General features: G+C 52.0%; 1 protein-coding gene across 1 annotated transcript in view; it reads right to left on the bottom strand.

Moving 5' to 3' along the window:
* Window positions 1-18,606, bottom strand: part of TMTC1 (transmembrane O-mannosyltransferase targeting cadherins 1) — a 177,420-nt gene that overhangs the window by 36,804 nt on the left and 122,010 nt on the right. Inside the window, exons 10-11 of the mRNA XM_037514093.2 lie at window positions 11,099-11,266; window positions 7,862-7,975 (exon numbers count right to left, since the gene is read on the bottom strand). Of these exons, the coding sequence (XP_037369990.1) occupies window positions 7,862-7,975; window positions 11,099-11,266 (282 nt within the window). The remainder of the gene's footprint in view (window positions 1-7,861; window positions 7,976-11,098; window positions 11,267-18,606) is intronic.

Genomic DNA, 18,606 nt, shown 5'->3' with positions numbered 1-18,606 from the left:
CATTTTCCAGCTCATGATGTTCACGTGTGCTCCGGTGGCTTTCCCTGGAACACCCAGCCTGAGGGAACAAGATGGCGGGCATTTTCACATCCTTCAGTATTTTCTACAGACACGCTCACTCTCCATACCCAGATGCTGTGGGGGGGCTGCAGGGCCTCCTCCTGGTTCCTCAGCCTCAGACCCCAATCTCAGGCAGGTGAGGCTTCTGCTTTCCTTGTGTCCTATGTGCTTCCCATCCCCTGAGAAAATCACTCCACACTGCTGCCTCTGGCCTCACTCTCATCAGTCGAAATAACACCCATCACTTCCTCTGAGTGAAGGCAGGGGACCCTGTAGGCATCTCGTGTCTAGCTGGTTCTCTTGGAAGGCTGGTTCTCAGATATGAAGCACACGTGGCCTCACCATCCTAAGAAACAGGGCTGTTCTTCATCCAGCAGCAGCCCTGAAGTCTGTCACCATGGTCATCGGAAGCAATGACCCCAGGGGCACTGGGGCAGCCTTGCCAACATGCTCAACAGCAAGGGAAGTCCAGACACGGCTGTTTCCAAAGTCCATCCAAGGTAAGAAGGAGATTCGACATCCTGTGTGGAGAGTGCAGTATGACTGGCTCTGGTGTCCAGTAAGCCAAGAAAGAAGGAGGTGGGGCGGGGGGGCATCCACATTCCTGACCCATAAAGGCCAACAGGAGCCCCTGAGGCGGCTGGTCCCACATCACACCGGGGGAAGGAGGCAGCACTGGCATTGATACAGGGCAGCAAGAGGCACTAAAACTGGGCAAGGACACTGCCCTATTGGTTTGCCAGTCACCATCTGAGTTGTTCACCTGTGCACAGTTACAAGACCACTCAGGTTCAGAGAACAACAATGGGATTTATTTAACAAGCAAGGAAAAACAGAGTCACTGAGGCTTACCTCACCCGAAGCCATGTCCAGTGTTTTAAAGTCCTGAACACAAAGGCTCCCAAGATGGCATCTCCCCACCACTTAGGGCCTGAAGCATGTGGCAGCCAGACTACAGGCTGGGATTTAGCTCACGAAGACAGCAAGAGACACATTAGGATATGCTCATGGAGCTGCCCCAGTGCAGCACCAGACAAGCAACACTGGAAACAGAAGCTGCAGCAGCAGAACAACCCTACAAATGGCCACACTCACAGCTCAGCGAGGCGACCCCTGGCTCCAGGTCTCAGCCTTCCCTGAGCAAGAGATGCAGACCAGCTTTAGGGGAGCCTGTGGGGAAGGGGAAGGAGAGGAGGTTCGGAGCAGAGAAGTGTAGCTGGTGAAAGTTGCTGAGGAGCTACTGCTGCTGACAGCTCAGCCGTTACTCTCTACCTCAGCTGTGACTTAAACAATTTCTATTTTTTTTTTGAATTTTAAGGATTTCAAATCATTCACATACTTAATAAAGTTCATCCAAGACTGTCACTGGGCCTGCTGCCCTGGGGCTTCCCTCCTGGTGCAGGAGACAGGCAACCACACAGGTGAGTGCCCGGCTGGTTGGGATGTCAAGGGGCAAAAGAAGCAGAGCCCACATCAGGGTAAGTCAGGGTGTCAGCCCCTGTGCATAGAGGGGCTAAGGCCTCATGACAGATGGCCCTATGGGAAGGCCCCCAGAGAAGGGAGGGAGGAGCCCTTCAGAGCAGGGAGTGTGACAGGAAGAAGGGGTGAGAGACAAACCCCCCCCACCCCCCAGGGCTGTGATCTGCATGCCTGGCTGGAGCTGAGGGAGGAAGCCAAGGGTGAGGGCTAAGAGGTGGGGGGGCCACAGGGAAGCAGGTGTTGAAAGGGCCACAGGGGTGGGGCACTGCCCCAGGAGCCAGATGTGAGCTGGCAGGATAGCCCAGTGGAGCAGCCCAGGTGGCTGTGGGGCATAGGACAGACTGTTGGGGACTGGGGGGCAATGGGGAGACTGGAGAATGCTGGGGGGTTGTGGGGAAGGACAGAGTGGTCAGACATTGGGTACATTAATAATACTTGCTGAGCTTTACCATGCTCCCAGCACTTAGACACTGCTCCAAGCCTGTCATCTGAACTGCACTGTAACAATCCACCTCTGTGAGGCAGGGAACACCACTGTCCTCAAATTTTAACAGAAAAGCTAAATAATATAATGTGAAGACAGTCGGATTTACTTATGTAAGTCACCCAGAGACCCCGACTCTGAGCACCGGGCCCCACAGCAGCCCAGAGACCCGGAGTCTGAGCACTGGGTCCTGCAGCAGCCCAGATACCCCAAGTCTGAGCACTGGGCCCTGCAGCAGTACAGAGACCCCAATTCTGAGCACTGGGCCCCACAGCCGGCACTTACAGCATCTCAGACCCAGTGCTCAGCCTCAGGCATGGGCACTGCAGCCTTAAATGCTGACAAAGGTGGGAAGAGAGAAGCAGTTCTGAATATAAATGACAGAGCTACCATTTGGAAAAGTAGTCCACAAGTATAGCCACAAGGTAACTAAAATTCTAGTTTTCCAGATGAAATAATGTTTAACTTCTTGAATTTACTGACTTAAATGGCTGAGCTTAAGTAGCACCAGATGTAGAGTGGGAATATGACTTCATCAACAAGGAGAGACAGACACAACTTGGCACTCCCCCATCCATCCAGGAGGGCACCTCAGACGTTGGCAGATGTAGATCCCCCGTGTGCACGGAACCCACCACACACAGGAAACCTGGCTCCCAAGTGATGCTGGGATTTTAATTCTTTTCAGAAACACAGGGCAGCCACGACCCCAAGACCCTTGAGCTGTCATGGGAGTTACCCCAAATGTCCTTTCAAAACAGGGGCGTAAAGGAAAACTTTTTCAACCAGTCATGACAGCCTGATTTTTAAAGCTGTTCCAGCTTCAGCTCCACAGACAGTATATTGAAAAGGAATTCTACAATAAAGCAATCTTGTCGATACACAAGGGACTAATGAACAGCAGATTAATTATAGCATCTCGACACCTTTAGGAAAATTGAACCACATCTGATGACATAATCTCTCGCCCACCCTTTTCCCCATGTACATTTATCACCATTTGCAGAGGCCCCATTATCCAGACGTGGGGGAACAAAGAATGATATCCGTGGTCCCTATTATCACAAGGCTCTACTTTACGCATTAGTGAAATCCTGATCAGAACCATGTGTGCGCATCCTCCCCTTGGTTGGCACACCGGCCTCGAGGGCAGGTCTGGTGTGGGGCATGTGACAGCACGGCCCTCTGTTCTCAGCTACGAAAATGGGGTGGGGGTGGAGGGTTGGCCAGGGCTTTAAGCCGCACTGGACACAGCTCTCTTTCCCTTCAGACTTTCTATTTTAAACACCCACAGCAGGTGTCTTGGGGTTGACAAGGCTGCCTGAGGTCCCGTGGCAGCCCAAGCATATGGGGTGCCCATGAGGTAGGGGAAGGCAGCCCCTGCCTGACAGGGTCATGGGGGGCAGGACCTTGGACATCAGATGCCCAGGTGATCTCTATGAAACATACTGGAGGCCGCTCACCACCTGACAAACATACCCCAGAAGCCTGAGCACCCCCTGCCCTGGTGGACAGAGCTGCAAAACTGCTAAGCATCTGGTGTTAAATCACAAATGTATTCTGGGTGTACTGTTTATTGCCATTGTACAACAGCATGAGTACATTTTGCAAACTGATAAAATACACCTGTGAAAAAGAGAGCTGTAATTACTACAAAAACTAAGGAAATAGGGCCTCCCTGGTGGCACAGCGGGTTGAGCGCAGCGCTGTGAAGCTGTCCACAGCCTCTGCAGCGCGGGTTCGATTCCCAGCTGGCCAGGGAGATTCCCACATGATGCGACCTATCCTGTCGTGCCCGCTGCTCCCCTCAGCAGTGCTTTCGGTCTGTCTGCCTATTCTGCTCCCCACTCTGTTTCTGGTGAATCCTCTCACCCTCCCGCACCTCTGACCTATACCTAAGCTACTGTATAAATTAAAAAAAAAAAAAACTTAAAAAAAACAAACAAGGAAATACTGTGGATAGACTCAAAACGGGGAAGGTGCCTCAAAAGTTGCTGCTGAGGTAGATGTGAGAGACGTGACTAACACCCTGGAGGAGAGGAATCAGGAAAATCTGTCTGCATAGTTTTATTACATTTTAAAGTATCAAAAGCCATCACCATAAGTGTGAATGATGGATGTGGTTTTGCAGTTTCTGTAATCAGGAGGCTTTTACAGAAAGGAGAGGGCTTGGGTTACACTGGAAATTTTAGGGTACGATCCAATAGTCAAGAGTGTGCATAACTTGTTTTCTGATTCTCCACATTAAACCTGCTTCTTAGGCTGTTCAGCCCACCAGCATATCCATATCCCATATTTCCTGCACTTGATTCAGCCACAGCCAGCTTCTCTCTTTCCTTTCAGGCTAATGGGGTGAGGCACTGCAGGGTAAGGTAAAAGGTATCAGGTTTTTCTGCCCTCCCGCCAACAGGATAGATGAGGGAACCCTGTGATCCTGGGTGCATGCCTGATGGCGGGCACCTGAAGTGGGTACACCTGCGCTAAGACTGTGCTTTTTAAGGGCGGCGTCACAGGGACGCCAGAAGCCGAGAAAGCAGCAGCAGAAGCTGAAAGAGAAGAAGCCCAAAGCAGAAGCAGAGAACGCCAGAGAGCCCAGACAGAGTGAAGATTTGCTGGGGGCTGAGAGGCCTGCCAGCCTCCCAGCCCCCCAGCACCCCTGCCTGCCACGTACCCGCTGAACCCCAATAAAAGACCTGCAAAAAAGCCACTAAGGACTCTGACTCCTCCTTTACCCGGTCTGCATGGGATCAGAGAACCTGCACTGTGGTCCAGTCCTGCGTTTACAGGCACTTTTGGGGTGTTCTTGTGCAGGAAGAGCTGGGCCATCAGGTGATCTCCATACCTTCTGCCATATCACCTGAGGTGCAACTGCAGACACCGTCCCAGTAACTCATGGTGAGAAAGTTCTGGAGAACTCTGCAGATGCTCCAGTGGTGTCCTCACTCCCCACACATAGAACCCTAAGCTTTAAGGATCCTGAAATAGGTGTCAACAGGGTGCTGCCCACCCAGGAGGGCAAGGCTGACACGTGTGTGTGTGTGTGTGTGTGTGTGTGTGTGTGTGTGTGTGTAGAACTGAAGGAAAGGTTCTGATGCTTAGACTGAACCTCTAGCCTCAGCATTTCCCAGGGGAGGTGTCTTGGCACATGACACACCCAAGAGGGGGGGCACCCCCCAGAGCGGTCAGAAGAGAAACACTGGCATTGCTTAAAACAGAGGATAAGGGTAGAAAGCGGCAGAACATCGGTGCAATACACAGTCCCCTATTCAGGGCAGTGCTGCTTCAGAACAGCCAGGAAAAGATGGGCAAGAGACGGCCCTGTGGCTGTCTGGGACCTGCAGTCTTCATATCAGGAACAGGCCTGTGGGAGCGGATCCAGAAAACATCGCCTTTAACTCTGCCTTTCCCTGTTGTGCTCCCCTTGCTCTGAGCAAAACTGGAAATCATCACAGTAAAGTCGAAGCAGCTGGGAGGGGAAAGGAATGACTGTCCCAGAAGCTTCCAGAAAGAAGCAGCAATACCAAAATTAAGAGCCATCTTCCAGTCGCCTACGATAAATCATCATCAACTTGAACAATGATCCAAACACTGACTATTTATTTATATTAAAAAGCCACATATGAGAATTCACCACAGAGGTATCCACTCTAGAACGGTACTTCAGTTAGAAGTGTTTGAGGATCGGTGTCAACAGGGGGCTGCCCTCCCAGAAGGGCAAGGCTGACACCTGTGTGTGTGTGTGTGTGTGTGTAGAATTGAAGGAAAGGTCCTGATGCTTAAACTGAACCTCTAGCCTCAGCATTTCCTGCTTCTTAGGCTGAGAGGATAAAATATTTCACTGATTGCCATATAGGACGGTTACAGCTTTAAGTGTTTTCTCCCCATTTCTCAAGGGACATGTTCTGTCTAGAGCACAGTTGCTGCAGCAAACATTTATTTTTACTGTTTCATGGGAAAGCAGCCGGGAGCGCCTGCCGGCCACTGTGACCCTGTGCACCACGTGCCAGGAATCTGCTCATTTAGACCTTTACCCCAAGCTGTGCGGCAGGGTCGGCCTTGGTGTTCTGGCTGTCCGCGACAGAAAGAAGTCTCTTAGAATGAAGCAATTCAAAAGACACTGACACACTTCCTCCCAACCAGTTTCTTCCAAGCAAACTTTCTGCTCTTTTCTCCCCTTCAAGAATGGGGGCCAAAACCGTGAAACGTTAGTTAATCGGTGAAGTCAGACTCTACTCGAAGAATGTGCCTGTTTAAAAACTGACGTTTTCTCATAGCAATAGTAATATGTGTTCACTGTGGAAAAATGGCACACACAAGAAAGTACAAAGGAAAAAAAAAGGAAACCACAATATCACTAACCAGAGGTAAACGTAGCAAACATCGTCTTTCAGTGACAGAATACACTTCTTTATTAAATCTTAAAAACTATCTTGTAGTCTTTAATAAAAAAGGCTTCTCCTCCATAAAAAATTTTGTTGAACTATATTCCCCGGGGCTTACTTTCCTTGCTATTTTGGAAAAGCATGTGGTAGAGAACTTGGCAGCAGTACAGAAAGTCCTGCCGTCTGAGCACAGAGACAAAGGTCCTCAGGTGTCAAAGGTCTCGACTGAGGAACAATGTGCAGTGCAGACCCGGGAAAAGGGCAGCTGAGAAAGCTGGTCAGTTACTTTATGACAATTTTGATTTTTTTTTTTTTTTGCATAGAAGAATTGGTGTGTAGGCCAGAGGTGTGGGGGGTGAGAGGATTCACCAAAGACAGAGTGGGGAGCAGAACTGGTGGCTCTACTGAAATCCACTGCTGAGGGGAGCAGCGGGGAGACAGGAGAGGTCTGCTGTGCCATGTGGATCAGCTCCCTGGCTGGGGATAGAACTCAGGCCACAGTGGTGACAGTGCTGAGACTTAGCCCTGTGCCACCAGGGAGGCCTCTATGATGATTTCAAACTAGGCTTTCCGACAGTCCTTCAGGGGCTGCAGGGACACGCAGGCTTTGCTGTCTATATCTTACTTATGCCTCAAAATAGAACATAACAGGAAGCTGAGCCCCATATGGGCAAAGGGGAACAGGGAGGCCTCTTCAGAAGGCCCCTGCGGGCATCATGGTGTTCCCAGAGAGGGCTCACCTGGCTTTACGCTGCTCACATTTGGACATTCCCAGGCTGTGTTTAGTTATCTGTCCATAAGTTCCAGTTTAAATATAGATTTATTCGGGATCGTTTAGAGAAGATTATCTTGAAAGCCAGAGTGGTCATTTTAAAGAGAACTCAAGAGCAATGTGGCCTGCCAAGATCACTCAGAATTCAAGTGCCAAGTCTCCCAGCCATCTACAGCCGGGTCTGTACACCCTGCTCCAGTGCCGAGTATAAGGGGCATGTCAGAGGTGTTGGAATTAAAACACACACACATCCTGATGGACACATTCCCAACAAGGTGACCATACATCTTGTCACTTCCCACTTAATGCAACCTCCACTTCTAAGCTCCAGGTCTTCTCCTAAGTCCTTCCCCTAAGGGGGGAGAGTATAGAGTGTTCCACAGACGTGTTGCCATTAACGACCCACTGGAGTTAATACCCACACCTGGCCCTCGACAGCCATCCGGTTTGCCCCAACGTAGGTAAAGGTTAAAAATGCACCAACTGAGGTTCCTCCCCTGGGACATCCAGCAACGGGAATTTCTATAAGAAAACACCAGCAGGTAGAAGCCAGTTCCAGCCAGCCAATCTGTTAGACTTGAACACTGAGCCAGTGCCCCCAGGAGCCCAAGACCCACGTGTCCACCAGATCACTGGCTGGCAGGAGCCCAAGTGCCAGGCCCAGGGTGCACCCCCAGTGCTTACTTGAGAGCTGTCTGGTAGTGGTAGACAGCCTCCCTATTCCTGCCCTGGTCCTTCAGGAAGTTGGCGTAGTTGTAGTGAACCTTGGCGTTGTGGGGCAGAGTTTCAACTCCAGACCTAAAATCAGAATAGTGAAAAAGAAAAGCATCAGAGTACAGTTAAGGGTTATGGTCAGCTCCCTCGGGTTCTGCTCACAGCTGTGACCCTGTTTGTGAAATATCCACTGCAGTTGTCCATGCTAAGTTGTCCAGGATTTGTGAACTCTATGTAGCTAAAAGTACGCCTGGGATATGATGAAGGCAGGGCATAGCCACTCAGGTGCAAACAGGAGTCCTGTTCCCTCCTGGCAACACTTACCCCAACATTCCCTTTCTTTAAAAAATTGAGATTATTACAGAAAGACACCATCACAGAGGGATAACTGTAGATCAATCTCTTTACTGAGTTTTATTGGAAAGCAACATTCCCCAGGCTTCTTTACTTAATCTAAATAAATGCAGGTTGATGGGCCTCCCTGGTGGCGCAGCGGTTGAGCGCTGGGTTGAGAAGCTGCCCGCGACCTCTGCGGCGCCGGTTCGATCCCCGGCTTCTCCCCTGCCACTGGAGGAGGGTCCCACATGGCGCGCAGACCTCTCCTGCCGCCCGCTGCTCCCCTCAGCAGTGTACTTTGGTCCGTCTGCCTGCTCTGCTCCCTGCTCTGGCTCTGGTGAATTCTCTCACCCTCCCGCGCTTCTGACTGTACCCAGTGCATGTATAAACAAAACAAACAAACAAATAAATAAAAACATGCCTCTATTAAATAAATAAATAAATAAATAAATAAATGCAGGTTGAATAGTTCTACACATAGCAGGTAAGAAAATGAGGTTTCACTCTGAAATGTTAAAAAGCCCCTGCACCAAATACAGAGCATATGGCCCTACAGGCAATATGGAAGCTTCCAGGCTGCAGGGTCAGCCTGTCCTCTGTGACTGCCCACCAGGCCCTGCTCGAGACGACAAAGCCAGAGGTGGCAAAGGTGGCAAAGGTGAGGGTCCACCAAGAAGTTGGCTGCTATTGTCCCAGGACCCTCCCCGAGGGGGTGGCAGAGGCAGGGAGGGAGCTATGAAAGTGGGGGGCTTGAGGAGCAAGCTCCTGGACTTAGACAGGGTCATTAAGCAGTGGCCCTCGCCCAGCAGCAGGAAGCTGACCGCGATGCCATGCTCACTGCTACCCCTTCTCCTGCCTCTCAGGCTCTTGGAGAATGTTCAGTCGGTTTAAACATCCCTCAGTTCAGAGTAACCCTACAGACAGTAACCCTACAGATCCTGGGAGGGAGAACATTCATTGAATCTCAGATACTTGGAAGTCTCCTCGGGACAGAGGCCAGCAGAGGCAGCTGGATGCTCACTCAAACTGCATTCTCCAGAGGGGCAGATGCTTCTGGACATAAGGCCGACGAGCTGTGTTTTTCTTTTTGTTTTTAATTACTGTTATGCAACGGCAGAGGGTCAAAGACTAGCTTGTTAGGCTTGCAACAAACCTCCAGCTTCCACAAACCACCCCAAACGCCAGGCAAGAAGCAAACGAGGAGATCTATGGGGTTTCATGTCAGGTAGAACCGCTCACAAAAGCATTTTATCGAAGCACAGACTGCTGCAAGCGAGAGAAAGCAGATACAGGGAGGAGGAAGTGACATCAGGGAGCCCAGACTCTGCTCCCCAGAATGACCCACATGGGGCAGAAGATGAGGGAGCCCAGTCTGCTGTGTTTGCGAGAAGGAGCTGAGCTTTGTGGGGTCATGACAAGGCCTGAGACAGAACAGGATTGGAAGCCTAAAAGTGGACGAACTCATCCCAAAAATCCCTACCTGGAATCTGACATGGGAACAGGTCCCCACAGCACCCCCTGGAATAAAGCTGAGATGACAGTCATCACATAAATGGAGCTGGGGTGGTCACCACGGGGTGGACAGATACACTGAGACATGCCTGCCAAGCCAGTAAGTCAGCTAAGCTGCCACATGGCAAAACCAGGTGATATTTTAAATATAAGCATACAGTGAACACTCATTCATCCATTCATCCATTTGCTCATTTTTGGCAGCCCACATCTCTGCCCTCTACTGCCCTGGGACTTCCTGCGGAGAAGCCCCTCTGGGTGAACCCCAAGGGCCTGCTTGTCCCAAAGGCCTCCGTGGATGTCAGAGGGGCTTCCTGGGCCAGACTGGCCATCCTGTGCCCGGGGGAGGACGAGGGCAGGCACCTGCCCACTCCAGCTCCGCCAAGGCCTCCCCCCGCTCAGGGGCTCCAGAGAGAAGCTGAAGGAAGCAGGGAGAGATGCCCTCACTCCTGCAGAGTCGTTCCTGACCCACTGCAAGTCAGGTCTTAACCTCCCTTTGATCCTACACACTTCCTTACACGCCTGCAGTGGTTTGCCCTTTTCCAGGGGACCCTGATTCTGCTACACCTGCTTATCCCTGAGGAATAAGCTGGGCAGGTAACCACACTACCCTGAGCCACCAGGGAGACGGAGCTGGAGACAGCAGCAACAGGGGTTCCCCATGAGATGGGGAGAATTCCGCCAAGGGAGCCGGGGGAAGGTGGCCAGAACTGCAGGCTGAATAAGACCGACTAAGGCTCAGCAACACAGCCAGGAGGGCTCCAGTCCCAGAGCACGATTCCAATTGACAACAAGTCTGGGTTTGTTTAGTGAACACTTACATTCACAAACAGCCTCAATATCACATAAACACCTGCCAGGAGAAAAAGCCTCTCTTTTCCTGGTTGACAAGGTTCAAAGTAGAGCCAGCCGGCACAGAGCACAGTACCAGGTCCCAGGACAGTCCCAGCCAGGCACCCGCTCCTATAGCGGCTCCCCTGTGCCCGCTCCCGCCTGACTGTCGGAACACAAGGCCAAGCTTCAGGTTTCACTTTATTTCCAGTCCCAGCTTTAAGACAGTTTCCATCTCAATTCGCAGGTGCCCAAAGCCTCCCCCATCAGCCTTATTTTCACAAATGCACTTGGAAAGCTCAGGTTCCACTCTGTGATACCAAGAGAGAAGGAAAGTTGAAAGTCGAAACAAAATAACATCCCACGTTCAAAACTTGCCTAAAACATGTCCTGGATTAATAAATACTGCAGACCCATGTAACAAGATCCGGGAGGCTTTAGGTACATGAGCAAAGCAATAAACAGACAGATGTTTGTTTTTATCAGCAATAAACAGACAGATGTTTGTTTTTATCCGTCCACTCGTACCTGAACAGGGACTCTCGGGACAGCCAGATCTCGTTCTGCCTCACTGTTTTCCAAGAGAAAAGCAGCAGCAGCAGCACCGTGGCCACCGTCAGGACGGTGGCCCCGCATCGGTTCAGCCACGCCCAGAGCTTGCTCAGTCCGTGCACGAAGAGGATGCAGGAGCCCATGCTGCAACACAGGGAGACGACGGTCACTGGGGGCCACGCTGCCCAAGCCCTCCAGCATTCCCTGAGTGTCAGAGAAAGCCTGTCCTGTGCCTTAAACAACATTTACAGGTCTGACTTCTGGTGGTGGCACCAGCACATGTTGGGTCCCTGGCATCTGTGTGGAGGGCACAGGGCGTCATGAGAAGTTCCTCATGTAAGTTCTGGACCCCAGGTGGACCCTCCACCCACACACCCACCTGTCACTGTCATCATCTGGCCCTGCTGACACGACACACCCAGACCTGGATGCTGGGCGGCAGAGGTCGCCTTACAGCGCGGAAAGACTGACCCACGAGCGCACATGGGGCAGATGCCCGCAGGCCAGTTCCCGAGCAGGCAGAGCTCACCGCAGACAAGCTATCCCAAGCCACTCTGCCGCCTCTGCCTGGCTTCCCCATAGACACCGGAACAGGTAGGTCCTCAGAGAAAGGGGAGGTGCCAGGTTCCGTGCCCCACCCAAGCAAGGGTTGGGCTGAGCAGGGAGGAGAAGCTGGAGAAGACAGGGAGAAGGAAGGAAGAAGGTCCTGGAGGCGGCATGGAGCAGAAACACTTTGGGTGTTTCCTGGGGAAACTATTTTATCTATCCTTCCCCTTTTCTGTATTGTACACTAATTGTATTAAATTCCTTTCCATTGACGGGCTTACGCACTAGAGTGTGTTTTGTCTTGATGCGGCGGATGGCAGAACCTACTTAGAGTGGGCAGGTTTGGAGGTTCCGGGGGCCCCTCACCCTGCCCTGCAACAACACAAAGAACCTGCACAAGATCTGTCCTGAGACCCTTAGAGCCTCTGTTCTGAGGATGAGCGTGGCTTCCCATCTGTCCACCTGACTCAGGAAGAAACAAGTGTTAGTTTATGCCCAATACTGCCAAGGGCACTGCAGCCCAGAGCTGCCGCTTTCCATAGATAATAACGATAATTAGAGGCTATTTATGAAACATGCCTTCATAAAGAAATCCCATATTAATCCAGCATCACTGTGGTAAGAAGCCCCGCTTACTCGCTCCATTATTTCTTCCTTCTCTCTCGTGACTGGCAGTATCGAAAGCACTGACAACACAACCACCGACAGACTCTTTGAGAGAAATCTGCCCCCATCCTTGGGGCAGAAACGCCAGGAGGAGTATCTGAGCATCCTGGCCCACAGACCCTGGGGATCAAATCTAGAGGATTCCACCTCCACCCTCCCAGGCCCTAAGTCAGTTGCTCCAGCTCCCTAAAGTTTCAGGGTTCACTGTTTGGCCACTGAGGGTCATTACCCTGTTATCCATAGGTCAAGGGAAACAAATCCCCATCTCCTTTCTTGACTCAAATAATGACCTCTCTTCACTGTGGACCACAGGCTCAGCCTGCTCTATTGGCAGACACACACCAAGTCAGGGACCCCTTGAGTCTCCACTGGGGCACAAGGCCTGACTTCCCTTCCCTAGACATCGCATCTGATCGTGACAAGTAGCCACAAAAAACTCGGATGTGATAGAATTTAGCCATTGTAAAAAATAAAAACTCCAAAACCTCTTCCCACAATGCCCCATCTTGGCCACAGACCGTGGAGATTTTTTAGAAGCCTCTCGGCATTGCACCGCTGACCATTTTTGGCCCCCACAGCTGCACTGTTGGTCTCATTGCCTCTCACTTGGTCCTCTAACCCCCATCGACCCTGACCCCTAGGAAGCAGGGTTCGTCTGTGGCTACATGGATAAGAAACACCTACCAGGCCTCCCTGGTGGGGCAAGGGGCTAAGACTCAACCTATGAAGCTATCCACAGCCACTGCAACATTAGTTCAATCCCTGGCCTGGGAGCTACCCACATGGTGCAGCAGCAGACCTCTCCTGACTCAACCACTGCTCCCCTCAGCAGTGTATTTCGGTATATCTGCCTGTTCAATTCCCCACTCTGTTTCTGGTGAATCCTCTCACCCCTCACACCTCTGGCCTGTACCCCAGTTCTTGTATGCATAAATAAATAAATCTTTAAAAAAAAAGAAACACCCACCATTATATCCGCCCCCACACCCCAGACCAAGAACACAGTACTGCGCAAAGCCAACAATAGTCCTACCCTGAGGACTCAGCTGGGGGAGAAGACGCCAAGAAGCAAGTTAACAGCATCACATAGAGTGAGATGTGACATGGGGAGAAATCAGGCAGGAAGGAGAGACAGTGGGAGTGGAGGGAGCACATGGAAGCCAGGGAGGGCAAATCCCTGAAATGCAGAAGGGCACCCTGCAGACATCCCTCATTCGGCCTGGGGGTATCTCCACTGCCTTCACCAGGTTTGTGCATCCTCTTCCCAAAGCTGGGTGGGTCCTCCTCACGCCCTGGAGGCCACGGGGCTCATCTGGCTCACTGTAAGGTCTTGTTGCTGCATGTGGCGTAGCAAGGACACAGCCGCCCTGCGCTGACTCTCCTGTTCACCTCTCCCCACGCAGCTCCCCTCCCCTCCTCCATTCCCAGAGCCGTAGTCGGGGCTCACAGCCCACCAGTAGGAAACAGGGTTGGGAGGGGACAGGCCCCACAGCTCCAGCAAGGGTTCCAGTGTGGATAAGATGGAGCAACAGAGCACACAGCAAAGGTCGGCCAGCCTAAAGTAGGCCTCCTGGGCAAAAGGCTAATCTCTGCCAGGAGCTGGGACGGCAAGCCTATCTTAGGAAGCTCCCTCTGTCACTGGCCCGGGAAGACCTAACCCAATCTCTTTTTTGCAGGCAAAGCAGCACTTAGCCTACAAACCCATGCCCATTGAGCTTTCCCCAGCGACCTCCCTACCACCACCCCCAGCCTTCTGTCTTAGCTGAATTATTTAAGATGGGGCCTGGGGCCCCATGGGTGAGTGACTCGGTCCTGCTGGGTCACTCCCGGGTACAGAGGGAGCAATACATACTATTATTAATCTTCTTTTTGTTTTTTCTCTTACCAAGCTGTCTGATGCTTGTTTGATTATTTGCCAGCCTAGAAGAACCCAGAGGGGTATAGGCTGATTTCCTTGGTACCCAAAAGAAGACAGCAACAAAGCCACTGGCTATTTCAAATGTTTGTATGTGTCCTGAGGGTGCCCTGGGTCCCAGACACTGTGCTAAGTACTTCCCGCATGCCTGTGCCCTTAGCGGGGCTGGACTGGCTTTAAATGTAAGGTTTCAATCCTCAGTGCCTTCCATTCCACAGATGAGGAAGTGAGAGCTTGGAGGAGCTCAGTGGCTTGGCCATGGTCCCCAACGCTGTGAGAGAGCTGGATCCTGAGGCCTGTGCTGCAACTGATCCAGGGGCTGGCTGAGGTTTTCTGCAAGGGACCAGAGGGCAAATGGTGCAGGCTCTTCAGCCCTAAGGGCTGGTCCTTCCCACTCAGCTCTGTGTTTGCCCAGGAAAGCAGCCAGGTACACTGTGTGAGCGAGTGGACACGGCTTGCTTGGACAAATTGATTAAGCGCAACATGTGGTGGTGGGCAGGTGGCGCCCAGGGATGCAGCGTGCCCATTCTGGCTCCCACCACAAGGAAGACACTGGGTTCCAGCTGGCAACCAACCACTACTTCTTTAAAGAGGGCTTGAGGGAATGTTAAGGCATTTAAAGTAATCTCCGTTTAGGTTTGCCGATGTCTGAGAACCTTCACGCCTTAAAAACATGAGCACCTCATGACAGAGCTGCAGACGCTCCTCTGCTGGGCCACTCCGTCCTTCCATGTCTGCTTTAATGAGGCTCGGGCATCAGGGGTGCCAGGCTCCCCACAGCCAGTGGCCATGCAGGTCCTCATTCTGAAAGTGGAAAATCAGCAAATGAGGAACTACCAGCTTTCCTGGCCCCCAGGAGCTGGAACTAGCCTCCACTGGTCTGGCCAACCTGGCGAAGGAGCTGCTGGACTCTGACCAGGGCCCTCTGGCCAAGCAGAGTAACCTCATGGTCCCCTAGACAAGCCCGGGCAGATAGGCGCTGGAAGCTGGGGCAGCCTGGCACCGAGATGCCTTTTCAGGCTGAGAAGCTTTGCATCTCTGAGAGCAGAGCAGACCCCGCACATACAGCTGAGCCCTCCTCCACAGGCCAAGAGGTGGCCTGTAGACAAGGCGCTCAGCACGGGGGCTGCAGAGTAACTGGAGACACCAAAGATATCTGTGCTCCTATGATGGTGGCTGTAGACATCAACAATGCTGGGCATCTGCGACAGAGCAAAAAAGTAGCTCGTGTCTGAGAGCTGTGAGCATGTCAGCTGGTGTCAAAGGCCTCCAAGTACTTGCAGGAGACCTGCCCCCAGTTGTCATGGGACAAGGCGCACTCACCCCACCCCCCTTCCACCCCCACCCTGTGGAGACGCAGTGTCCACCCCTAGCCAAGCTTTCAGGATGTTTGCTCTGGCCTCCCCTTTTGTACAATGATATGCAGCCCAGGGAATCATTCTGCTGTTCAGTAGAACTGAAATCCTACCTTTTCATTTAACAAGCTCCAACTACCCACCGAGACTTTGTCATCAATGCTACAAGGCAGACACAATCCTACAGCTGATTGCTGAAAAAAACCGCCCACTTCAGATGGTACTAACTGCTTTCTGATTTGCCAAGTTGCCCACCTGGCAAGAGAGCTGACGTGAGTTTCTATCCCGGCTGTGATAGATGCTGCTTGGGCAGAGGGGGAGGCAGAAGCCGTGGAGGCTGAGCCCACAGTAGGGCTCTGATGCTGCAGGGGAAAGCCCCAGGAAGGCAGGGGGTGCAGGCCTCAGATTTACCCTGGAAGCTGCCAGCCTGGGAGCCACAACTCACCAGCACCCTCATTTCCGTCCAAATACTGGATGGGTGGAGAATGTCCCAGGAGCCTGAATGCATCTGAAGGAGTTTGCTCATAGCCCATGATGATGACTCCACGGGCACCTTTGTGGTTCTAGGATGCCCATCCAGGGGCTGGCTCCGGGGGAGCGATGCCAAGCTTCTGTACACAACTCTCTCTGAAATAGGAGGGTGTATCTCGGGAACCACAGGAGCCACAAGTCCCACTTTCGGAGACACCACCAGAGCACTGCTCCCTCTCTGGGGACAAGATGCTTCCTTGGGTCTCTACATATGGGTCACTGCTGCAGGCAAGGGTCCTGGTGGCAGCTACAGTGAGGTCCGCCATCAGAAAACCCTGCTTTCTCCAGTCTGGCAGTGACTGCATTTTGATCTTGGACAAATCCCTTAAGTTTGCGAGTTCTTAAGTTTCTAAAAGAAGGAATACATTTACTCTGCCTGGTGTGCACTAAGGGTGACCTTAATAATGCTGTTATAAGAATGTGAGTGCCAGGGAACTATCTCGATAAGCGGAGCATGAGGCAGGAAGTGTGTCACACTGGCATGGTTTCCAGGCGGAAGTCTCTCCAGCACGCTCCTGTAAGCTCAGAGCCCCTAGGACACCACTGGTGCAGTGGAACAGGAATGTTCTAGCACAGATTTTTAAGTTTGGAAGAGGAGGAAATCACTGGTGAAGAGTCTGGAGCTGTGTCTAGAACTGGGTGTTTTCTACCACTTGTGAGTCCTGTGGCCACAGGACATTTCCTCAACCTTGCAGAGCATGCACTGTTTGTATTATAAGGCTTCATACACCTACGTTAAACCCAGCTTGAAATGGCTACTAAAGGGCTGTGTGACTAGCACATGGACTGGTCTCTGAGCTGAAATGAGGTGTCTCTTCTCAGTGTCTGTGTGTTCCTGTGTTTTTGGGGTGCAAGGCTCCACTATGTCAAGAAAAGTTACTGTGCACAGCAACAGAACACGTGGTTAGGTTAGTACATACACCCCATGAGACCCAGTTTATCAAAGCTCAGGCTGACCCTCAAGAAACTCAGGAAGCACAAAGCAAATCTCCCCTTAAGCTCATCTCAAATCTTCTCTATGCAGCAGGTCCACCACCTTTGTGAAAGTGAAGAGAAGGCAAAGCCTACTCTCTAGTGAATGGACCTGCAGTGTGGTGGACACTGACATTAACACTGATGTAAAGCATTGCCTGTCTGGAAATTTAGGCCCGGTGTTTAAAAGGTTTCAGAAACTAACAGGCAGGCAATGGCAAACTTAAAACTGAATCAAAGGAGTCAGGAGTAAGCCCCCGAGGATGCATCATCAGGGCGCCCCAGACTTGTGAGCACATGTGTGTCCCACTCCTGGCTTCTTTCCTGTCCAGCCTGGAACAGGAGCCATCCCAAACTGCCCTTCTGGGCCTGGGAGGCCTTTGGTCCAAAGTCAAACTGCTCCCAAGGAACTAAAGCTACTTCTGAAAGAGTCACAGCGCCCTGGTCTCCAGGCACTTCCTCTACCATACGCCACCAAGGACACTGTCGGGTACAGTGGGACAGAAGCCCGGCATGGTCACTTGTTAAGTGTCAGGGTACAGAGGAAACCATACGGACCCCCTGGGTTCTTCTAGGCTGGCACCTAATAATCCACCATCAGAAGGAGAAAAGAAAAAAAATCTAAAAAAAGAGGTTTCATAATGACATGTCTACCTCCTGCAGCCATGGGAGAGAAGGGCAGGACTGCTCACAGCCTGCGTGGTTTCAGTCCCCACCTTAAACAGCTCAGCCAAGACAGGAGGCCCTTGGGAGGAGGCCGGGAGGTCAGCTGGGAGGTCACCAGGGAAGGCACAGGAGACTGAGTCCTGCCTTCTCTATGGAAACAGGAAGGTGGCCAGGGCTTCCAGGTACAGGCCCTCGTAGAACCTTACAGATAAACGTTTTTTCTAAAGTGACTTTCCCTGTTCAGGGCTGCTCCCATGAAGTCAGCTTTTTGTCAGAATGACCTGCTTGGGGAGGCGGGTTATACACCCCTCCAGATGTAAGACATGTGGACAGGCCAACAGCTGCTGCTCCACCTCCTGCCTGACCACATGGGGCTAAACAGCATCGAGTCAGGCCTCCTTGGATCCTCAGGGCACCGTCATGCTGTGCCTGAGAAACAAACATGCCAAACTGACACAACTTAAGCTTATTAAGACACTTCATGGGCCAGCCCCAGCCCCCAGGAGTGAGGAGGATGTCTCTGAAAAATGAGATGTGAGAGTCGCTGGGCAGGTGGGCAGCCGTGGCCTCCTGGTGCAGAATCCAAGACCCAAGGAGGGCAGTGGATTTGCTCACAAGGACAAGGGGTCTTAAGGGGAGGGAGGCTTAATGGGGGGCAACACCACGCATCACCTCAGTAGCCAAAATCACGGCTGGTGCTGTACTGGGCCTGGGGCGGCAAGACCTGCTGCCTAGTGATCTCCTCAGCTTTGAGATGCGTGGGGCCTCAGCCAGTCCAGGGGCTTCCCCCGCCCCTCCAATGCCTGCCCTGGAAGCAAACAGCTGGAGTACGG

This window comes from Talpa occidentalis, unplaced genomic scaffold (assembly GCF_014898055.3).
Source record: "Talpa occidentalis isolate TD23 unplaced genomic scaffold, MPIMG_talOcc4v2.1 talOcc4.16, whole genome shotgun sequence".
Lineage (NCBI taxonomy): Eukaryota > Metazoa > Chordata > Mammalia > Eulipotyphla > Talpidae > Talpa > Talpa occidentalis.
Note: the sequence above shows the minus strand (reverse complement) of the source record. Positions and strands in the feature narration are given on the sequence as shown.